General features: G+C 32.5%; 1 protein-coding gene across 1 annotated transcript in view; it reads left to right on the top strand.

Annotated features, from left to right (window-relative positions):
• The window catches only part of Dennd1b (DENN domain containing 1B), a 218,564-nt gene that overhangs the window by 76,147 nt on the left and 116,908 nt on the right, over positions 1–25,509 (top strand). Inside the window, exons 4-5 of the mRNA XM_010635412.2 lie at positions 11,511–11,560; positions 13,404–13,523. Of these exons, the coding sequence (XP_010633714.1) occupies positions 11,511–11,560; positions 13,404–13,523 (170 nt within the window). The remainder of the gene's footprint in view (positions 1–11,510; positions 11,561–13,403; positions 13,524–25,509) is intronic.

Raw genomic sequence — 25,509 nt, 5'->3', positions numbered from 1 at the left:
GGGAAGGTGTGATACGTAGGGGAAGAACAAAAAGGGAAAAGAAAAAAATGTGAGAGAATGAAAAGATGAAAATAAAGTGTTTGTAGATGGGGAGGGGAGGAGGGGGTGAAGGGAGGGCAGAGGTAAGGGGAAAAAATGAGAATCAAGACTTGCCATGTAAAGGTACATGATCCCAACAATGAATGTAACTGTACTGTATCCCTAAATGTACCAATAAACTCAATAAAAAAAAAAAAAAGATAAGATGGCTGAAAGTGTTTGGGGTTGTTTCTGCATCTTCTAATCTTCTTTCCTTAGGTCTGTTTTGTTTGTTTGCCAGTATTATGCTGTTTTTATCACTGTACACTTTCAAGACAGGGATTGTGATGCTGCCTGCCTTGCCCAGAATTATTTTTGCTATTCTAGATCTCTTCTCCAAATGAATTTGAGCCATGTATTCTCTAGTTCTGTGAGATATAGTAATGGTATTTTGACTGAGATTGCATTAGATCTGTGTAGCAATTTTGGGAATATGGCCATTTTCATTATGTTGGTTCTTCCTACCCAAGAGCAAGGAATATCTTTCCATTTTCTTTTTATTTTCTTTTATTTTATTTTTTCCTCATTGAGTTTATTGGTACATTTTAGGTATACAGTACAGTTACATTCATCATTGGGATCTTGTACCTTTACATGACAGGTCTTGGTTCTCAATTTTTCCCCTTGTCCCCGCCCTCCCTTCACCCCTCCTCCCCTCCCTCTTTATAAACATTTCATTTCCATTTTTCATTTTCTCCTATTTTTCCCCTTATTAGCTTTCCCCTATCCTTCCCACTTGCCCTAAACCACTTTCCATTCTCCAGAGTCCTGTAATTTCAATGTAAAGAAGTATTACTTTCCTTGTCAGATTGATTCCTATGTATTTCATGCTATTATAAAAGGTGTTGTTTCCTGATTACCCTCTCAGTGAGTCTCGGGAATGCTACTGATTTTTGAGTTTTCACTGTGTAACTCGCTATGTTACTGAATTTGGTTATTAAATATAGAAGTCTTTTGAGTTTTGGGGCCTTCTATGTAGATTATCGTGTCATCTGCAAATCATGATAATTTAACTTTTTCCATTCCTATCTTTATTCCTTTTATTTCTTTCTCTTGTCTTACTGCTCTGGCTAATGTTTCCAGAACTATATTGAATAGGAGTGGTGATAGTGGGCATCCTTGTCTTGTTTCTTATTTTAGAGTGAAAGCCTTCAGTTTTTGACCATTTAGTATGATGCTGGCTGTTAATTTGTCACGGATGGCTTTTATCAGAATGAGGAAAAGACCAGCTATTCCAATTTTCTGTAGGGGTTTTTTTAAATCACAAATGGGTTTTGCACTTGGTGAAATGATTTTTCTGCATCTGTTGAGATGATCAGGTGATTTTTGTCTTTGTCTCCGTTGATGATTTTAGTTTATATGGGTGGAGGATATAAGTGGGGTAAGAGAGAAAACAGAGAGATAAATTAAAGGAAATATAGCAGAGGCAAGGCTGGAGGACAAAGGATGATCACCCAAGCTTTGGGAAACTGGAAGAGAGGGAAGGAAAGAATGAAGGGTGAAGCAAGAGAATATTGTAGTTAACCAGAAAGATACGAGGCAATTCACTTACACGAAAACACCACAAAATCAGAAGAGATAGTTGAGGAAGGAAGACTCAGAACAGAATAAAAATAAATGTAAAATCCTAAACAACGTAAAACAAACACACAAACAACCAAACCCACCCCCCTCCAAAACAACAAAAAACAAAACAAAACAAACAAACAAAAATCACCCAGCAACCTGACAGAAAAAGAAAAATGAAGCAAAGAAAAAAATGATAAAATTCCTCTGGTACCCACAGTTCTGTGTTAGTGTCCAAGGCAGATAGTGTCCCAGACTCTGCTGTGTAACCCTGCCAAGTCTGCAGTAATTAGTGTTGGGTGCAGGCTGAGATTGGACCAGAGGCTGGGGTTGGTCTTTAGCCAGAAGATTTTTGGATGTCCCTTGTCAGCTGCCCAGGTCTACCTACTGTGGCCTCTCAGACAGGGACAAGGCTGCTGCCAGTCCTCTGTTCAACCCCAACTAGCATGTCTGTCCTCTTGTTGGAGTAAAGGGGTGGGTTGGGGTGGGGGATACAGCCCGAGTCTGCTTGGTTCCCCTTAATCTTCCCGCCAGTAGGTTGAATGCCTACCTTGCAAGGCTGTTTAAATCCCATGCTGTGTCTGCATGTTTCTCTCAAGCTGCTGGTCGCCTCTCATTTCTTTCACCACCTCCTCTGCCCTGAGGTCCCTGACTTTGCTGTAGCTGACTTTCCAGTTAGCTGCTAGGGTGCACAGCTGGAAAAAATTTTTTTAAAAGTTTCTGGGAGATTTCTCAGCATGGTGGTTCTTGCTGAGCTCATAGACGGCACCGGCCACTAGAAGCCCTGTGAGCTGGTACGCTATTTTATAAAGTCCTGTGCCTATCTTTTGTTTGAGCTACAAGTCTGTTATTTCAGATTGATTTTGACATCAGGATGTATGTCCCTCTCTTTCTTCCAATTACCTGTGTGTGTTTTTAGTTGATTTTTCTCTGAGTAGCTCCAACATGGCTCTGTCTCTGTTCACCCATGTTGAATTAGTTAGTATTTTATATGTGAGAATCAATTTAAATTTTTATTAAAAACCTATTATTTGAAAGATGCTAAGTATATATTTCTTCTATAAACCTAATATTCTCAATAATAACAAATAAGCATAGCTATACGGAGCCTTTTTTTTTCTTTTTGCCCAGAATTTAATTTCAATAGCATTGAACAATCTAGGGCAGGTAAGAGTAACCATTTTTGATTGTACAATGCCATGTGTCTCCTCTCTCCGCTCTTTCATACCTTAGCACTTTGTTTTTTATACACCAGATTGAGCCTTGATTTTCAAGTAGTGGTAGCATAATCTTAACTTTTCATATGTATGGAAAATGCACAACACAGAGAGACAAAGTAGGCATCAGTTGTAAGGAATCTGCTGATTACGGAGTACAGCCTGTTGGAAAACAAGTAAATAAATCATATAGGTTAGGCCACAATGGTAAGTTTCAGGTTGTAATTGCAGATCTTTACTCTACCATTTGTTTGTTGTGACTTTTTACTCAGTTTATGCATCCCTCAGTTTTATTTATTTATTTTTTCATAGAGGAATAAAGTAAGTGGCTGTGAGGATTGAGTGACAGATTTGTAAAGTGTTTAGATCAGAATTTGGCTCAGAATAATAAGCCAATATTTTAGATTTTCATTTAGGAAGAAAATAAAAAGAAAGCACATAGACTTATATACATGCAAATTGATTCTGATGGTGCTAAAAAGTGCCATTTCATTGTTCACATTTTTTCTTATGCTGAGTGATGTGTCTGAGATTGTTTGGGTCTGAGAGGAACTCCAAAGTTGAATGAGCCCTCAAAGATTTTAGAGATATACTTGTTCTAGTTGATCATGCTAGTTATAATATCTAGAACTTTCTAGATAATCACTAACTTCACTGATAGGGCTGCTGGCTAATCAACCACATATTTTAATCATAATACCAGAAGTGGCTGAATACTCTAACTTGTATCTTGATGGCTGTCCTCCACCTCCCTGTTCTTATGCTTTCTTCATTTTCCTGTATACAGGAAGAAATCATATGTAAATAGAAAAATGAAAGAAGAAGGATTCCTTCTCATTTTTCTCTTTTCACATCAATGACTTTATTACTCTGCATTGTGGTTACCTGTGATTGCACAGATATTTGCACAATATTGCAGTCTATGATTGCACAGATATTTGCAAAATTAGTGTAATAAACATTACTCATACAGATTCATATTGAATTTTTAAATATATGAGTTAGCTCTGATTAGACTTTATGCTTATTTAAGTACATAGTCTTCATAGAACAGTCTACTTACTATAATTGTGTAGTGATAGTTTAATTACTCTAGGCAAATCTTCCAAATAGCTGAATAGACAATTGACTATATTGTTTCTAAATTTTCAGCATATACCATGATTCTCATTTCTGGTAGGTGATCTTACAGGCTTCAAGGACCTTCAAATCTTGGAGATGCAATAAATATGTCAATGCTCTCAGAACATGAGTTATCAAAAGATAAAAATTTCAGATACCTTGAATCGTAGAATCCCTGATTTAATCTCTCAATATAAATGTTTTATTATTTCTTGAGCAAACTCAGACAAACCACAATATTCCTGTCTGGCTTATCATGGGAACCACTGCTTAGAGCAGTTTAAGGATAATTCCGAGTATGGTTCCAGGCAAGATTATAGAAAAAATGCTAATTGTGAAGTAGCACCCTAGAGCATATATCTCTGTGTGCCATGTGTTGCACAGATATCTGTTCTAATGGAAGGCATGGGTGGTAAACGAGGAGTGTCTGCATGAGTATGAGATAGAAAGATTATCTGCACATGGTCCCTAAAGAGAAATAATATGAATAAAAAATCTAGCGAGCTACAACTATAAAACTGAGGAAAATACAAAATAGATTAACGAAGAACAAGGAGAAATTGCCTCATGATTAAAGAAAATAAAAAATACAATTTTGTAAGAGAAAATAGTAGTCAAAAAAAGACGTATTTTCACATGATACATTGAATGGCATCCTTTGTCAAAACAGTTGAAGGAAAGTCCTAATTTGAGATTATGGAAGAGAGCAAGAAATACCCAGAGGGCTAAAGATATGGTGAATATCTAAATTAAAAGTTTTGTAACAGTAAAAGACACATTGCTGTCAGTCTCCCTCAGAATACTCAGAATACTGTCCCAGCTTTCAAAACTTTCATAGCTCTTGTACTTGCCAAAACAGTCCTGGAAATCCTTTGTCATGAGGGTTTTTATGAAGTGTGATCAAAAATACAATGAATTCTAAGTGATGTCCAACAGGAAGGCAAGCTTGTAAATTCATCAGGATGTGCCCTCATCCCCTTCACTCACAGTTGACCACCTTGAGACTGGCTCTCTCTCAACGTGAAAATGACCAAAGGTAAACATTTTGAATTGATTCGGGACATCAAAGCAGGCACAACAGTGCAACTAAAGACACTCATGAAAAAAGACTTCCAGAATTGCTTCAGAAAGTTCTTGTATTTCATTCCTTAAGTTGGCCAGTGCCTCATGTAATGTTGATAATTGATCTTTATTAAATGGACTGATGAATAGAGCATGAATTACAAAGAAATTTTATTAATAATTTTTTCTTTTTCTTTCTTTTTTTTTGAGGGGGTATCAGGGATTGAACTCCAGTCCTTGTGCTTGCGAGGCAGGTGGTGGAACCACTGAGCCAAATCCCTGGCCCAATAAAGTTTTCATTAAATGAAAAATTTCTTTTTTTTGTGTGTGTGTTTTCCGGTACTGGGGATTGAACTCGGGTCCTTGCGCTTGCAAGGCAGGCCACCGAACTGCTGAGCTAAATCCCCAGCCCAAAAAATTTCTTTTGATATGATTCTTTGAAGATATTTCTGATTCAAAAGAAACAGACAATATAGTAGCTCAAAATAAGCTTCCTGTACATATTGAAATCCTAGATACATACAGTATATGACTGTTTGCTTCTATTATATTTGGATAAATAGTAGTTTAATATATTCAAATTTATGTTCATGTATCTGTGTATATCTATGTATACTTACATAAAACATGAAAAATCTTTGAGCAGTAGATAAGTTATTTAATCAAACTTTGAACATTTTATATATCACTATGTTAAAGTTTTGGCAACAGAGCACAGGACTTTTGATGTAGTTAACTCAATAAATATATGCTGTGTAAATATTATTTTTGAATTCATGTAACATAAGTTATTAAAACAAGTAGCTAATTAATATAAGAGCTGACAGGGAGGTTTTTAGAGCTGACATTGTCCTTATAATTTTACATGATTTACTCAATCCTCATATAAATCCTCATTTAATCCTCATTTAATCCCATGAGACAGGTACCAAGTTTGCCCATTTCTTAGATTAACATCTAATCAGCAGCTTTTACTTTTTGACTCCGAAGCATTGTGCAGTTGACCAGTTTGATGTGCCACCTCGTGTGTGTGTGTGTGTGTGTGTGTCTGCATGCAGGTATTTCCTAATAATCTGATCTTTTTCTCTTGGTTCTGGAAAAAAAGGAATCATATTTTCTTTACCCTTCTCTGCATAGCTCTTGGGTTGGAGCCATAGTAGCTGATTAATTGACATAATACTTTATCTTTCAAAATTTGAAGCATTTTCCTACTTACCCTAATCCAGGTGATTGTGATACAAGGAATTGTATTGATGCTCATTTTAAAATACCTTAGTATCTTATGAATTACAAATAAATAAGGGCATTGCTCTTTTAAATTTAATTTGATACAGAAAATTTTACTCGTTAAAGTAGAAATGAGTGAAGCAAAGAGTTTAGATGTATTAGCCTGAAGGTGTGGGAAACTATATGATAGAAAGACAGTCTTTCTAAATGGCTTTTCTTCTAGAGTTGCATATTTGTCGTTCAAACCTTGGCTTAAAAGGGAGGGGTAAATATTTACAGGTAGTTTATAATAGAATTTAAGCTAAAAATAATCCATCAGCAACCCATTTATTTTATATTCACTTTCAAGTTTTTAAATGCTTCTTTTATTAAATTAACAAGAATGAATATATCACACTTTCATTTGCCAAGCACACCTATTAGATTTTGTGTGTATAGGAGTGTATTTTGGATAGTTACTCTGTACTGCTTTCCATCCGGGCTTTTTCACTGTTACGAGATCAAACTAACGTGGTGTCGGAGACTGCAGCAGTCTCATCATTTGTATAAGACTGGTAACACATAGAATTAAAATTCCTGAAATTTATATTTTACAGCAGTTCTTTTTATAGCTGAATATATATGTTATATGGCATCTCTTTAAATTTTCTAATAAAAATTCATTTAAATTTCTAGATGATAAAAAAGAACTCGATCAGAGTTAGTAATATAAATAATTTTAATGCCAGAATTTACAGTGCTCCCAGTGTTTTCTCTGCCTAAGAGGGGTAATAGATAATTTCATTTCTAATTGAAACAACACAAAAAAGTAAAAACCAAGAGAAAAATCTGTTATCCCTTCTGCTTTTCTTCAAGTTTAAAACAGACTCTCCAAATTTAAAAGAATTCTTAAAAAATAAAAAAGTAGATGATGATGCTTAAAGAGGTTGTCTCTTGTAATTAGGGTTGAGGCTATGTTATGTAACCTTTTCATGGCAGAGCAGCTCAGTGCATTTCTCATAAGAGATAAAAAGTTTATCGTTTCTTATGCAAAGTAAAAAAAGTGAACAATTACATGGTATCATTTATTTAGGAGATAGTATTTAAAATTAAGTAATCATCCTTTTAGACATCTGTAGCTCTTGTCAAAAAATAAGATTAAAATTGAGAAGTAGACCACATTTTGTTGCAAAATAATTCTGGACATACTTCAAAACTAAAATTATGCTTATATAATATTATATTTTTCTTAAGAACTATATTGTAGGTGTACTTATCTGTTTAATATTATAATGAGGATTAATAAGAAAAAAGTATTACTTTCCCCAAAGTTTTTTATCATTACATATGTCATGGCTATTAGAAGGTAAGTGGGTATGAATTCTGAATTTTCCTCTAACCACTCTCAGGCTAAGCTGTGCATAGATATCCATCTCCCTCGCCAGTTAGGTTAGGACTGTCGGCTTGTTACCATGCGGGTAATTAGATATAATAAGAAAGTCGGTGGCGGGTCTTCTGAAAATCTTTCCCTCCTTGTCAAAAAGAGACTGAGAGGCTTCTTTCCCTGGACATTGCTCTATCACTGCTCTAGCTTCAAGTGGTGTGCTGAACTCTGGCAGCTCATTCTGTGACCATGAGTAGAAGTAGCTGAAGACAAAGTCAAAGTCAAAATCTCCATACAGCAAAATAGGAGAGAAGATTACTGAGTCCTTGGGGGACGGGGGATGTTGGTTAAACAGTCTCTGAAAAAGTCTAACTTGTCACTGGCTGCTGTGAGAGTGTAGCTGCTCTTATATATGTTAAGCACCTATAACCAATCTAGTGACTCTTGTTCCTTAATATCAGGTACTATTCAAAAGTCATTAAAGACTCAAGATCCTTGTGTTGGGTTAGCAGTATAAGTGATCAAATGTATTTTGAAAAATACAAGCTATTCTGATACCTCTCAACTGTCTTCTAATCTTTTACCTCCCATGGAGAACTTCTAGAGCAAGATAGTTACGAAATTGAGTTAAAGAACTTTGGTGAAGGCTGGTTTTTTATATATAAGGGACAGGGAAAAAGGACCACCATGTATTTGGTTTGGGTAACTGTGGAGATGATGCTACCATTACAAATGATAAAGACATTTACTATTTACCATTTACCATTCTAAATGATAAGGACAGTAACCCAATGAACAACTTAAGTCTTCTGTGTTATGAATATGAGTTGTCTGGGAATATTCATAAAATGATTCTAGAAAGTATGCAGATGTATAATCTTGGAGTTAACAGAATTGTCTAAACTATAAGACTAAGAAATTTAGTATTTTTAGTTGAAACCATTGGTGCAGATGAGATTACATAGCCAGATCTCAAATAAGGAAGAGGGCAATGTGGGACTTCAGAGAACACAAGTATTTCAGTACAAGAAGTGGTTGAAAAGGAGAAAAAAAAAATGATTACTGGTATCTACAGTAACATATCGTATTTCATTTTACATTTTTTCAGAAAAATTCTAAGACATTTGTAGTTATGGAACTTTAACGATGTGAACTTCATATGTTTTACTTTTTCTTTGAAACTAGATTCTTTCTTAAATGCTTGTTTTAGTTGATTAATGTGTAGTGCTAAATGGTAGCCTCATGGGATAAAAAACTAATGTACCATCTAACACTAACAGCTTACTGTCTTTTTTTTTTCCTTACAAGATCGATTTCATTATTATGCTTATTAGTGGAGATGTATTGATATGGGGCCAAAAAAATGTATAAATTTTTATCAGTCTTTGTTTTCAGTCATTAATAATAGATGTCTTGCTTTTAGGACACATGCAGAAATACATATAATTGCCTCTTGTATTTTGCTATTCATAATTTTGTAGTTCATTCTTTTTGTTATTTCTATCATTCATGATGTGCCCATTAATGTGCTTTTTGTATAAAAATAATGTATTTTGGAGAAGAAGGAAGATTCTGAAATTTTTTTCTTGGCTAAGGAGATTTCTTTAAAAGCAAACAGAAAAAACTCATAACTTCTGGAGAGCATTACCTTAAATCTTTCACATGACCTGTGGATGCAGATCTAGAATTGTGTGTGTGTGTGTGTGTGTGTGTGTGTGTGTGTGTATGTGTATCAAGAGCACTGTATGTTAGAATTATCAGTTTTTATCAACACTTTCCCCCCAGTAAATATAGAAATATAAATTTCAATTAACACTGTTCCTAAAAGGATCCAAAAAAAGATATTTGAATATATTTTACTCCTCCCTCTAACTTTTTCTTTGCTTTTTAAATTTCAGTTTGAATAGCACCTGTAATTAAGGAAGAAAACTGAGCCCTAGGAGCTAGGTAGGACTTCTAGCTATTGATCTGTGTAAACCCTGCTTATACTGTCAGGGGAGAAACAGTCAACTGCTGAGCTGCTTTGTCACTGACATAAGCTGAGAGAGGATTTTTTTGTCTATACTGTTTATACACTAGTCTATAGACCTGCTGCCTGGTTGAATTTTAAAGAGTGCGGAGGTTTAAAGACTTGTCCCCTGAGGGATGCTTCTGCCAGTTGGGAAGCGAGCTGAGGCTGTTTTGCAGAAGTGTGTGCATGTGTGTTGCTCATGTAAGAAAGGAGGGGGGAAGGTGTGAAAAGACTGAACAACTAAATGGGAAGCCTCCTTCTTAATTTGAGTCTTAAAACTGCTATGGAATATATGACTAATTTGGATATACTGAGAGGTAGACATCAAATTTTGAATATATATTCTCTATTGTAAGAAATTATGTGGTCAGCTTTGTAGGAGGATATCTGAATAGTATTTATATGTTTAGTAAATATGGTAAATGGCTTCACTTTCTGTAGTATGAGATAGATAAAGCAGTAATCAAAGGTAAACTGTTCTCTTTTATAAGGAACTGTTGTTCAGTAGTTTATTTCAAGTGTTTAACTACATTTAACAAAATATCATCATAGTAAGATAGTTGCCTTTCTATAAATACGGGGTCTGTGCTCCTGCTTTCAAAGGTACATGTTCATAAGCACACCTGGGTATCCTGCCCTACGGGAAGGTTTCTTTTTTTCCATAATGCTTTTCTTTCTGTTTTTGAGTTAAGGCTCTTGAAGCTGTCTGAGGTATTGATAGTAGGATTCTATTTTATTTTTGCTTGATACATTACTGCAGTATACATTTTAAAAGAATTTAAGAAATTTTACTTTAAAATAATAAATTTATTTATATTGTTTAATATACAGATACTGATGATTTTACAGTATGTTTTCTTGGTAAAGGGATAGTAGTAAGGTAACTTTCTAGGGGAATGGATTATTATATTAATATTTTTGCTTGATTTTCTTTTAATAGGAACCACTTTCATGAATCTTTGCTTTGTTTTATAAGATCACCTGGCTTTGAATTTTTATGATGTTCTAAATTTTAACTTTTGAATCAGAGTTAATTTTAAGCTGTTTTTCAGATATAACAAAATAACATCTTTTTCTGTTTTTGATAGGTGGCTTATAATTGCTTACATTTTAGTATAATTGTTAATGGTTATTATTTCTAAAAATTTTTAAACTTTTTTGTATTTACTCTAAGTTATTGAAGTTTTTAAAGTCAGGTTATTTTCTAAGTTTAAAACATTGATTTTAATATTAAACAATTTTAAGTGAAAGCATCGAATAGAAGATATATTTTAAAGACTTATTTTTAGATTTTTAGAAATATTATTTAAGGTAAAACTTGGTACCAAGTGTGGAAACATAAGTATGTCTTTCTTAGCTATAGAAATTTTTTTGAATAGCCATTTGCGTATGGGACATGTAGAGTTGTTATACCTCTGTAATTCATTCTGCTGCCAACTTCATTCCCTTTTCTCTGCCTGCATTTTAATTGAAACAACATTTATATTTTTGAGCCAGGATCTGTCAGAAGTCCCTATGGCTAGTCTGTGGTACAAGTAGCAGCAGACGTAGCTTACCCATATGGTGCGGTGCTTCTTGTAAAATCCATATGGCCTTGTTGAAGGGAATCCCAGCGGGGATGTGAAGGGTGTTAATACCCTTCAGGCCAGGCCCTTCCCTCCTGGGGCTTCTGTGGCATTGTCAGTGCAATCTGCCAAAGCACAAACTTAATTCCTTTTTAATAATCAATTATTTTAGTCTAGGAACCTGTGCTATTTTTCTGAAGAAAAATTTTTCCTTAGAAAATGTCTTTACAAAGTTTTAACTGCGTCTTTAAAAAGTACTCTAAAGCTTCTTCTTCTTGTTTTTTAATTTACATTTGTAGGAAGTACTACAGAGCGTGCCAAAGTTCTGTTTCCCCTTTGACGTTGAAAGGTACAGTATAAGTCAATATTTATAATAACCTTAGCTTATCTTAGCACACACTTTAAAGTGATTACATGAGCTTTTTAACGAAATCAAATACAACATCTCTTCACTATTTCTAGAGGAACAGTGGAGACTAGAGATTCAAATTAAATGACATTTGGAATCAAGAAGGCTTTTCTATTATAATAGCTTTTACTTTGTCCACTATGGCCCGACTGGAGGAGTCTTAAAGCAATATTGTCAATAGGCTTTTTCCCCTTAATCTTAAGATACATTTTGTACGAACTAGTAGGAAAAATATGTCCTTGATCTAAACCTTCATATTGTTTCTTTTAAAGTTAGATGTATATATCCTGGTGTCTCCCTTACTTCCTCATAATCGAACACCATCTGTAGGATGTAAAAGTCTTGGCTAGTTGTCTCCCAAGAGTAGCTTCAGAGAAATAGTGCAGTCTTATGGAAGGCTTCCTAGCAGTTGTGCAAATTTTATTATTTTTGTATTTTACTGAGCAAATGTTGAATGAACTACATGTATTTAGTTGGAATTTAATAGAATACATATTCCTTTGAGCATAATGACAGACTCTTATTTTGCATGTGTTTTTTTATACCATATTATCAGTTTTCTTAAGACTATGGTATAAGATTTTTGAAACAAATTTATTTTAGGAAAATATTTTGGTAACGAGCAGTGAAACTCCTAATTTTACTTATTTAAAGGCAAAGACTTCTGAGGATGAGCTAATTTATACTAATAAGTATTTTTGAGGAATGATACTTCTTGTTTAAAATTTCTAGGGAATCAATTCTCTCCTCCCATCCTCAGTGATCATTTTAAAATCAATAAAATAAAGAAAGAAAACCTGCCAAAGGATATTGTGAACCTTGAGTATTAGGGGGCATATTAGTCACTGGAATTTGAAGTTCAATTTGAAGTTCATAAGTTAAAATATTTAAATATTAAGCATTTGAAATGCAGTATTTCCTGAATAAATAGTAGTACAGGTACATTGGTAGTAATTTACTTTCCTTATACTGTTTTAAAACTAAAATTTAGGTGTCATGGGTATTTTATTTTGGGACAAGGAACCACTTATCTAAGGCCAAAGTTATAGCCAGTATTCAGACGTATACTTACAGATTTTATCTAATGATTTAGATTGCTCTTTATACTGTGGTGTGACACATATTATGGCATTATGATACTTAATTCAAAATTAGCCAAACTTCTTTACAGTTTAGACAATATACTTTACTGGAAAGCACATTCTTATTTGTATTTGGAAATTAAATCCTCAAAATATTGATAGCTCTAAAAGCAAATGCTAAGGAAAAAAACACCAATTGTGTTTTGTATGGTACTTTATTGGGTGAGAATGTCAGCAGAATAAGCAATTAAGCAGAATTGGTGGAGACTGCCATTAAAAACATGATTTGCTATCTAAGCAGTTAATAACTGGAAAGCAGAATAATTGGGAAAAGAGAAGCTACTATGAGCTCAAGGACTCACTTTGTGTAGCTTCTTCAGTTTCAGTAAAACTATTTAAATACCATATGAAATATTTTATAGGTACTTTAAACTATGACAAACTTCTTTTGAATTTTTAGTTAGGAATTTGTATATGCTGAATTGTGTGGTCTATAGGGTAGTATCTTATTTTGATACATGATTCATGATTTTATTCATTTCACATTCATTCTCTAGTTTTAGAACAGAATTACAACTTCAAGAACCAAATGATTGAAAACCAACCATGGAAAACAACACTATGTATATACTTGAATTTGTTTTTCTTTAAGAAAATTGTCACACCAGGCTTAATTTTTCATAATAATTACTGTATTTTAGGGTGTCTCAAAATCAAGTTGGACAGCACTTTACCTTTGTTCTGACTGACATTGAAAGTAAACAGAGATTTGGATTCTGCAGACTCACATCAGGAGGCAAAATTTGTTTGTGCATCCTTAGGTGAGTAATTGTAATAAAAAATTGGCTATCAAACAGATGAGCTGTATCCTCCTTTTTTATTTCGTTTTGCTTAGATGCCAAAAAATAAAAACAAAGAAGATTGCTTTAAAATTTTAACTTGTTTGTCTAACTTCAACTGAGTTAAAAGGTAAATTTTTTTTTTACTTTCTGTATACAGATTCAGTTGGGTATAAAGATTATTGGTAATATAGTGAAATTTTTCTTAAAAGAATTGAGTCATTTAAAGATTAAATTTTGTGGATTTATTTTTGCAAATTAAACATTAAAATATGAGTTTAAACAATATAGGTATTTCTCATGTTAAATGTGAAATATTTCACATTAATTGAAATATTAATTGAAATATTTCAATAAATTAATGTATGCCCTTTCTGTCATTGATCATAACTTTGATTTTTGCAAATGAATTGCTGCTTTAAGTCAAAGGTTGCAGACTGAAGATTGAAATTTCTGTTTGGCCTTGGGTGTTTAAGAACTTTTAAGACATTAACCGCATACACTTAGGAAATATTGTTTAAATTCTGTATTTCTAATTTTTCTTATGAGAAATGGAAATATTTACTAATTATGATCCTGTACTCCCCAAATGTCGGCAATAAGGTAAAATTAAATAGTAGGCTTTTAGTTACATCATGAGCTTGGTAGTTTCTGTCGTTCCCAACTGTCCTGCTTCAGTAGCTTTTGTGATGTGGCTTCATTCAGGATGCAGTGGAGAGTGGGCCCCCTGCCCATGGACTTCATATCTGAGTTGCTGGCTATTCAGAAGGGTACTGAAGGTTAGCATTCCTGTTATGTGTCCTGATGAATCAGAAACCAGGTGTAATCTATAAAAATAGGACCATATGCTATGATAATATGGATAATGGTCAACGTAGATTCTGTAGAAAAGTTTGTAAAAAAGAATTAACATTTAACTAATGAATTAGCACATTAGAAACATCAGCATAAAAATTGGAGTCTTCTCTGTTTTCTATTTAGCTGCATTAGTGTGATTCACCGTGAGTTAGGTATTAATAAATTTGGAACATTTTTTGGAGCTGGGGATTTTTTTTTCAATTTTTATTCAGAACTAAATTCTTAATTGCCTTCTAGGTAATAGAATGAATGTGTTCCCATTTTTGTCTTAATGGCATACCTTTTTCATCCTGATAACAGTTGCATTTAGAAGTTGTGCTTTATCCAGAAGGGTCTTACACTTACACTGACTTAGAGCAGATGATTGTGCAGTGGGGAATGAGTGGCATTATGGGAGATGGGTAGGGAGAGCTCCTTTTATCACTGTGTCTCGTGCTAAATTCCCAAAGCTACATCTTAATGGGGGGCATAACCGCATGAACTCTGTCCCAGACAGTGTGTCCTGAAACAAAACAAAACCAAAAACAACTATTTGTTTTTTTTTATCACCTTTCATTTAAAAACTGAAATTTGCAGATGTGTTTCAATAGTATAATGAACTCATGTTAACATCCCAGGGATTCATCAGTTAGCAGGCATCTCTCTCCTTTCCCTTTCATCAGTGTCTTCTCTCTTTTTTTTTTCTTTTCTCTCTGTCATTATTATTATTTTTGTTGATCACTTGGCCATTTGAGGATACATTGTAGATATTATAGACTTTTTTTTGTTGTTGTTGTTACCGGGGATCAAACTTGGGTCCTTGCGCTTGCAAGGCAGGCCACCGAATCGCTGAGCTAAATCCCCGGCCCCTTATTTTTTATATTTGAATCTATATTTTATAGCTTACTTCAGTCTTCAAACTGCATTTTTGATGTTATTTTAAACTAAAAAACCTAAGCCTTTTTTAGTGTTTTGAACTCTTAAAATATTTTGAATATATATTTTTTTGGTTTTTGGTAGTGAGTATTGAACTCAGGACCTTGTGCTTGAGAGGCAGGCATGGTGCAACTGGGCTAACTCTCCAGCCCTATTTTGAACATTTGAACCTGTTAATGATAATTAAATAATTATTGAATGTTCAGACTCATCTTTATAAATTTGCCTCTTTTGTTTTTTGTCTAGAAAAGCCATTATTGCCTCAATATTTACATGCATACGAACTATTTTTTATATGATTGAAAGATTTGTATAGTGTCCATATTGATAATCCAGTCATCTTCATTCATTTTTATTAAAGTAATTACACTAACCAATATATTTTCACCTTGGTTCTTATTTTATTGTTGCTGTTTTGTTTGTTTTCTTTTTTTGGTACCGAAGATCAAGCTCAGGTCCTTGTGCTTGGGAGACAAGTGGCAGCACCACTGAGCTAAATCCCCAGCCCTTATCTGTGGTTCTAAATCTTGTATATTTGAAAGAACAGTTCAATCTTTTGCTACTATTTGAGTTAGGAATAGTTTCACTAGTAAAAAGCGTATAACTATATGGTATCACTGTAGTAAAATATCAAAATCAAATTATATATGTCAACAAGAATGACCTTTTACAGTAATTATTATTGATTAGTCTATCTCTTATTAAAATTATTTTTGTTTAATCATTTAATTTTGTCATTTGACAGTGTTTTCTGGTAGATAAGAAATAGGAGATGTCAAAGCTTTGCAGAAAAATCACTGAGGAAAATCATACATTGAAAAAATTCTATTCTCCACCTTATTTTCTCATAATCAGAAAAATATTGCTACTTTAAGATTTTAATGGCATATTTCAATCTTCATCCTGAGAGTCAATGTACTAAGGTATTTTTGAGAGTAGCTAATTTAGAGAATAACCAGTAAATTAGATAACTAGTTTTAATAATGAAAGGAGAATTCAAATATAATGGAATTCAGAAACTTGTTTGGAAAGTTGTTATGGATAGGTAAGTATCTATAAGTTACAATCAGTGTTATCTCTTGGCAAATAATTTTGACAAATCTCTAGAATGCCATATTGAGAGAAGTAATGGTGTTTTGAGCCCTGATTTATTCATCTGGTTTGGCGGTTCTCTACAATTTAGGTTTGATGGTATATTTGTTGAAATGAATCATAAAAACCTAAATGTACTAGAAAAAGATGATGGTGGCAGTGAGAACCTTTATGTACCTGACATGGAATACAGAAGCCTGAAGGATTGGTGGTGTTTCACATCACCACATAAAGATGATGGAAACTTCTGTTTGGTGACAAATATAATAAGAAAACTTAAAATACAGGTAATAAACTGGTAGAAATAAATTCCCAACCACTATAACAAATGTTAATAATTGTAATATAAAACAAGCACCTACTGATTAATAAGAAAAAGAGCCCAATAGAAAATAAGTAAAGTATCTGAAAATCTCGCAGAAATGTGAATGGTTTGTATATTTATGAAGGATACTCCACCTTAGTGAAAGTAAAATAAATGAGCACATTGAGATTGGCAGAATTGAAAATATTTTCTTAAATAAGCTTTACAATACATGCATTTCATGCATTATTTGCAAGACCATAATGATGTAACCATTTGAAGGGAAATGTAATAGCATCAATCATATTTTTAAAATCTCATGCTTCTTGTCTCAAAGTAATATTAATTTTTAAAGTAATATTTGTGAAACATTTCAAAGTAATATGTTTTGTTTATGTTTTTCAGAGCCTGTTATGACTCTATATATGTATATGTCTTAAATAATCCATAACAAATAATTATATAGTAATAAATGACTATATAATTATTAAAAAGTTTAGAAAGATATACTCCCCATATGTTTTATTTTATATATTTCAACATTTATCCACTTTTTGTAATGAGGAAAGCAAATCATTTTAATCAGTTTTTTTGTGGTTAGAGATTTTGAGATATTATTATTTAGGTAACAAACTATAAATATAGTTCTATATATTATATTAAAATTAGTAGGAATTTAATCACATCATCTTTTGTCAGGTACAATATTTATTGTGTTTGCAGACTTGGAAATTATCTTACTAGGGTGTTTTAGTGTAGGCATTTTAAGTGCAGTAACTTGATACTGGGAGTGTAGTAGAATTAAGAATGGTGAGGGGAAAACTGTGTACTATGCCTTTGAAAATCAGCATCAAAATATGAAAGAATGATTTTTTTAGGGGGGGATACTTGGGATTGAACTCTGGACCTTGCGCTTGCAAGTCAGGTAGCAAAACTACTAAGCTAAATCCCCAGCCCCAAAAGAATGATCTTTTAAAGAAAAAAATATTGATGATGGGGTGACTGTGACACTTTTTGAGCTAGATATTAGTGTTTTTCTGTAATTTCAATATAAATGTTCAGTGTGGTAGAAATATTTAATGAGATGGCTGAAGAAATGCTACTCTACTTAAATTTATTTTCTACTTCCCCTTTTTCTAACAATACTCATTTAATTTCACTCTACCTTAAGATGTAAGATTGAGACAGGAGAAAAATCTGTGTTATTATATATAATAATATATATGTTAGGTAAAATTAGGAGATAGAATAAGTAGTTTTTGTAAGGCATGGGGAAGGCAGGAATATTTAATGAGTTACTCATAGAAATTTTTGTGGCAATTAAATCTCTTAATTTATAGGCCAGTTTTCTTAAAACAAGTTATACTGCTTTTAGTGTGTATGAGAAAAGATCAGCTACACTGCTGTTTTGAGTATTTTCTAGTATCAGCCAAAGATTTAGAGTAATGTTTGCAGTTTATTTTGTAAGAGTATTTTGGACTTAGAATTTATGTACCTAATAAGGCTAAGATTTGTTGAGGAATATAACAAAATACTTGCACAAACAAGTCACAGAAATATTTTTAACCATGTTTTCTAATAAAAAAGTACTATTTTATTATAAAAATTATAGATGATTCAGAAAAGTTTAAAAAAGAAAATAAGAGCCTCTTATATTTGTGACACATAGTGAATACATTCATTTAGGAATCTTGCTTCTATAAGATTTAAGATATATTTATAAAGTTTTCTATAGGATATCAAACTAAATAATTAACTGTGGTCTTAATTCATAATAAAATACACAAAAGTCTTTAAAATATATCATAAACTGACTTTTTTATTATACTCCATAAATGCTCAAAAATTTTCCATGTGTTTCATCTATAGTTGGAACTCTTCTTTTTTCTTTCCTACACATTGAGATATCACACAAATATTATTTCCTTCTAATTTCAGTTTAAATCATTTACTTAGATCTTTAAATATATTATGACTTTTGAATATTAAAAGTTATTTCCTTATCCTTGAAGCCATGACCTGTACAAGATCTGTGCATTTGTATTGAAATATACTCTTTTCAAGTGTTCTGTTGTGAGATAACACTGGCTTGATAAATGAATTAAGATTTTTGGGTTAATAATTGGTCATTTTCGGTGCTGTCTCTACAGTATTCTGAATTTTTTTCTGTTATCAGATTTATCTTGCTTGTCAAATCTTCCCATTTATAGAATCACCTTCTAATGTGTGGATTTGTGTTTCAGTGATATAAAAATTTTAAAAGGAAAATATTTTGAGTATCTGTTGAACTTTTGTTGATATCAAAGTTTAAAATACTTTAGGTGACTTTTTAAAAAGAGGTAATGAAAATGATAAATATATATAAAGAATTTGAAGATATTTTATTATAAAGCAAAAGCAGTAAAACTATGAAATACTTTTTAAAAACAAGCAAAAAGTAACTATTGGTTGAATTTTTGAGTAGCTAGGACTCATGTTAACTATGTTAATAATAATAAAATGATGGCAATATATTAATAGCATCATTTAGTTTTGGGGTATTATAGCCAAGTTCTCTATTAAGTGACTTGTGTACATTATTTTAAAAACTATTCCTTGAATTCTAAGTTGGAAATTTAAATATAATGCATTAAAACCACTTTTCTTTTGGATCATGCAGTTATGAGATTTAAAGTAATTTGGATTTACATTCAAGTTCTAAGTGAGGTAATTTTTACAAAATGTGAGAAAAAATAGGCTTTCTTTTTCTTGTGGATTTTTGCTATACAATATTTGGAATTTAGTCTATTTTTTATTTTATTCATTTTGTTCAGTCTCTAAAAGAAAAACTAGAATTTAGGTCTATATAATATAAAAGTTAATACTTAGTTTTGAGCCACTGTTACATGCTTTAGTTCTTTCTCTGAAATGTCTGTCCTCATTTAATACAATTTCAAAAATATCCTGAGGTATTACTAATTTAAAATTCACCATTGTTTGTATATGGAATTATTTACATATGCTAGCAAAAATGTAAGAAATACCTTTTGTTCCTAATTTAATTAATTTAATTTTACAACTATAAAATTGTCACCAAGGGTTCAAAATGAAATACTCTAATAAGCAAAACAGATTTATGTTTGGGGCCTTTGTAGCTCCCTTTAACTCATACCAAACTTTAAGCTTTCGTACTCTTCCTTTGGGCAAATCCCTTAGAAGCAGAATGTTTCAATTTTACACATTTTGTGTCACTTTTCCAGACAGAATAACAGCCTCTAGACATTAGGTGTTTTCTGCGGAAAAGCAGCTTCCTCTGTTTTATTCGATTAGTGTAAGTCAGGTTCCTGCTGATCACTCAGGCTGTTAGTGGTTACCTGACTATTTGACAAAAAGCATTTCCTTTTCTTTATTTAACCTTTGACTTTTGAATGTAAAAGTTTTATCAGCTCTATAGTGGAAATACAAGTGTGAGAGGAAGTATTCCCATGCCACAAAACAGACTCTTGCTTTAATATAATCTATGTATCTGTATCCGTATCTTTACCTCTGTGTCTACATCTGTATTTTGCCTTTGGTATTAATAGAAAATTAAGACAATAATTTTACAAATCAACCTTATTCTCCTTTTGTTTTAAAATAATTGTCCTAATGTATTTATTTCACATTTGTGATTGCAAGACTATGATACTTGTATTTATTCTTTCTTAAAGAAATTATATTTTTAGTTTTTAAATAAATAAATATATTCAGTCTTTGTAATATGTTGAGTATTTAACTTTATAAGATTTTTGTGGTTGTTTGTAATAAAACCAGATTTTCATAAATGAGAATTAACTTGAAATAATAAGGTAGATTTTAGTGATGGAAAAAGGAACTGGGAAGGAAGGAAAAAGGAGTAGTTTGTAATACGGAGATAAACAATCAAAATAAATTGTATGTGTGTTCTGATATATCAAAATGACTCTCATTAGTTTGAATTACAAATATATACTAATCAAAACAGATTTTGTATATCTTTGGGTGTGTGTAAGATTGAGTGAAAAATATTTTAGCTTATTGAAGATTAGTTTAAGAAGTTTTGTGTTAAAGTTGTTTTGAATATACATTGAAAATAACTTAATTGGAGAAATAAAAATGTGAGAATAGCATTTCTCCCTTGGATAAGGTAAGCTTATAATATATTATATGTGTGTTTTATGTTTGGGTCAAAAATTGTAGTCATAGTTCTCTCTCTCTCTTTTTTTTTTTTTTTTTTTTTTTTTTTTTTTGGTACCTGGGATTAAACTGTGGACCTTGCACTTGCAAGGCAGATGGAGGAACCACTGAGCTAAATCCTGGCCCCAGTAGTTCTCTTTTTTAAAAAAGGGTGTTATTTTTACTACATATCTTGACTTAAAGTGTAAAATGGAATCTAGTTTAAATATTGCAATTGCACTGCTTTGTGTATCCTGGTCAATTTTCTTATCAGAAAAGAAAATGATTCCTGTTGAGCAGTTGCTTTGTTTCAGAGGTTGAGAGTTCAGTTACCTGCAAGTACCAGGGAGACCACACAAATGAGAGAAATAGAGGAGGTGGCTAATCATAGAAGTTTGGCCAAGTGTAGTGGTCTGAGTAGCATGTGGCACATACAAAGATAGATGCCTCTTCTTAACTGTATTAATTGTGCAGAGAAATATTTGTGACCAAGATTTTTTTAATTTTTAGAGGAAGAGGAAGTTATTTTTTTTCCACTAAGTATATTGCTAACATTTTAGGTGTACAATATGATGACATTCATCATTGGGAATTTGTACCTTTACATGATATATCTTGGTTAGGAAATTATTTTTGAAGTAAATTAGTTGATATTTTCAACTTGAGAGCTTACTCAGTCAAACAACAAAAGTAACCATACAGTTGTGCTGACCTCACAAAGTATGCCCCTGGTCTGGTTTGCTGCAGCCTACAGGTCCACCCTGTGTTCTAGACACTTGCAACACTATTTGCAACAAAAATGTCTTTGCTTTCTTGACATTACTAGGAACATACCTAGGTTATGGATTAGTTCCACTTTGATATGTGATGTTTTTATTAAAAATGTGACATATATTTAGACCAAGAATCAGTACATGTTTGCAAAGAGCACATTGTGTGAGACTGCACTGTTCTTTTTGGTGGTCATGCTTACTATTCTATCAGGGCGTGCTACATCAGAAATGTGACAGTGTTTTAGTATTTCACAAATAAAATACAGAGAAAAATGTTGTGGTTCTGAGTCTTGTGATTGAGTTTAAATGTTATATTTAGGGTGCTGATGGATTTATATTATTTTGGAAGGCATTTTGCACCATGTTGCAAGTTAAGCCTTTTTCAAAATGCACTCAAGCTGTACTAAAATTGGCAGTGAGTTCCAAAATGTTAGATGAAATAATCAAATTACATAGGTCTGAGAAATTTGCCCATCTAACCTAACTAATTTGGAAGATACAAAGGTAATTTTCTTAACATACAAACAAATTTGGGAATTTACATTTGCTTCAGTGGGTAGAAATTGTAACTAAGCTGTTTTTTATTTAAAGTAGAATGAATCCTGTTGGAGTTTACATAGGTGTCTGAAAAATGCCCAGTTATTGGACATTTTTATTCAAAAGCTGGATATTTTAGAAATGCATGCATTTTTGTACACTGGGCAGTGGGCTGTTTGCAGTGGAACGCTGAACATATGTTACTCAGTCAGGTGATAAAAATTGAAATTCCAAACTTTCCATTTTGTAGCCCGTAACCAAAGATATGAGATGTGGTCAAAATATATGGTGATTGCTAAAAGCTTATTATAACAAAAGATACATTGGCATTCTGCCAGATATTTTTAGTTGGAACACATGTATCCCATCCTTCTTGCCACTTTCTGAAGCAGCTCTGGAGGAAGACCTCTCTGATGAGTGTCTTTTCAAGATGTGACTGCTTCTGCTAAGTGTCATCCAATGAAAAGGCAGGCTGGTAAAAACATGACATTGTGTCCTCATCCACCTTACTTACTAGATGTTTCACTGGGTGACTTCTGACTCCTCTATCACAAAGTCAAATTAATCATGAAAGGCAGAAGGTTTTTTATTTTATTTTATTTTTTTCTTGAGAAGGGTCTTGCTTTGTAGTCCAGGCTGGTCTTGAACTCACAGCAGTCCTCCTGCCTCAGCCTCCCCAAGTGCTGGGATTACAGATGAAAGTGAGGTTTGAATTTATTCATTACATCGAAGCAGCCATGACAGCACAACTAAAGACACTCATGCAAGAGGATTTTTCATTACTGCTTCATAAAGTGGCAAGAGCAGTGGGATATTCAGGTGAGGGAGAGAGTATTTTTGAGGGGATTAATGGCAATTTGTCTTTTACTGTAATAATTTAAAAAATTTAAATACCATATTAAAAATCACATTAAGATACTTCATAAGTGGTTCAATCTTAGTCAAATATACATCAGTTAAAATTAATTTTGGTAACACATACTAAGTAATAGCATTCTCTTTACACATGTGCAGAAGAAAAGAAATCTAAGACCATGGAAAAACAGTCCAAGAATAAGTTTTACAAAGACCCAGAGAGCACCCAGTCCAGACTGCAATGAGAGTGTTAAGAAATTTTTTTCTCTGCCCTTCCAAATATTTTAATACATAAATTCTGTAATTGTTAGAGTCTGTCTTGTACCCTCCAGATGGGCATATAACTAATTAATGAGTTATAATCCCTAAAGACATATAAAGTATGTTTTGGCCTTAGATATGACTATTGGAAATATCCCATAAATGTTTTTAAATATAGCTACTTTAATGTATAGATGAGATCACAGTTTGATACCAGATGAAATTCAGTGAAAGTTAGTATTCTTGGCCATTTACAATATTAATAATTCTATAGATACCATAATACCTAGCACAAATGAGAACTTTAGAATATTTTAATGTAACCTAAGCATGAATATATCAAACATCATTTATTATTCATTTATCACTTATAAGACATGTAGGATGCTGGGGATTTAGCTCTGTAGTTCTGCTGCCTGCCTTGCAAGTGCAGAGTTCCAAGTTTGATCCCCTGTACCAAACAAACCAACCAACCATGTAAATAAATAATGCTACAGATAAATTATATTTCTCTGTGTAAACCACATGCTTAATGAAAAATTAGATTCTAATTTGTCTTCACAGTTTGAAGGAAACTGAAAAGAGAATATAATCAAAGAAAAAAAATGTTAAGTGAGGAAATCCAAACCTTTAAATGATCATTAATGTATTTGGCCTAGAGAAAAAAATATTATCTCACATTTTAATGACCTACAATTATGGTATATATTAATATATTTTATTTTTATAGTGGACTAGAAAAGAAGAATTAAGGTTAAATATGGCTTTATACTACTTAAATAGGGTGAAAACAGTGTAAGAATTAGCAGGTATATGTGTAATGATCTAAAATCAATAGATTTCACTTTTTCTAAACTCCTGAGAGCAGACTAGGAAAAGACCAGCATGTTCCTTAGAGTAGATTAAATGGCATGTTGCCTGAGAAGATAGGTCTCAATTATATGACACCTTGAAATTTTCTTGAAATATGAGTTTTTTCAGGTGATAAAAGTGGAAATGTATGAAATGAATATAAATGAAATAATTACATTGTCAAACCATAATGTGTCTTGGTAGAAGGACATCTCCATGAAAATTGCTTTTAGAGAGGATGAGTACAGAAACTATGATATGGTAATTTATATGATATTGAATTGCTAATTTAAAAGTGGTGTTAGTAATTTTAAGAGTTGCTGACTTTTTTAATAACGAAGATTATAGTGGAAGAGCTGTCTAAAAGTAGGGCTTAAAAGAACTGAATAACTTAAATATGAAAATTGCGATTACCAATACTCATTTCTGGTTTTTGGATTCTTTAATATCTTTCACAGATTTTTCACAATCCTACCCAAAATTTTCTGGGGTCCCATAAAGTACTGTCAACATGTTTGTTGTAAACGTCCTGTTCTTGTATTTTCCTCAGAACCTTTTATTCTCATTGCAATCTGGACTGGTTGCTCTCTATGCCTTTGTAAAGCTCTTATCCTTGGACTATTTTTCCATGGTCTTAGATTTCTTTCTCCTGCATTGCTGTATTCCTTCTTCTTAGTTTCCCTAATTTTGTTGAGTTAGCCCTTGTTTTGGTTCAGGAGGTGAATTTTTGAGTTCTTTCATGACTGAGAATACATAATAATGTATCTTCACACTATCTTTTTATTCTTCACACTATTTTAATAGTTTTCCTGACAGAATTTTTCAGTGCAAAGAATTTAACCTCTATATTTTGAATACATTTATCTTCTAACTTCCCAGATTGCTTTTGAGAGATTCAGTGGCATTTTGAACTTAATCCCTTTGTTTGTTACTTGTTTTGTCTCTTTGGAAACTCTTAGATACTTTTCTTTCTATCCCCTGTTCTGGAATTTCATGGTGACACATAGGTTTGACTCAATTCATTGTACTGTTCAATTGCTCTTTCAATCAGGAGACCACTGTGTGAATTTTGAAGAAATTTTGAGGTAATTTTTAATTTTATAAAAAAATTTCAAGAAACAAACTCTATCTCTCTTTTTTTATTTTTATTTTTTTCTATAGGGGAACTACTGTTAGTCAACTACATCATATGGAGATGATGCCCTGATATTTTAGTATTTTCTCCTTTTATCCAGCTGTCTGTTTTTTCTATTTTCAGGCAGACTTTCTTCTGTTTTATTTTCTACTTTTCTGTTGATTTACTTTTTTTCCAGCTTTTAGATTTTTTTTTTTTTTTTTTTTTTTTTTT

This window comes from Fukomys damarensis, unplaced genomic scaffold (assembly GCF_012274545.1).
Source record: "Fukomys damarensis isolate Sample0158 unplaced genomic scaffold, DMR_v1.0_HiC HiC_scaffold_11, whole genome shotgun sequence".
NCBI lineage: Eukaryota > Metazoa > Chordata > Mammalia > Rodentia > Bathyergidae > Fukomys > Fukomys damarensis.
This window is presented reverse-complemented; position numbering and strand designations above follow the sequence as displayed.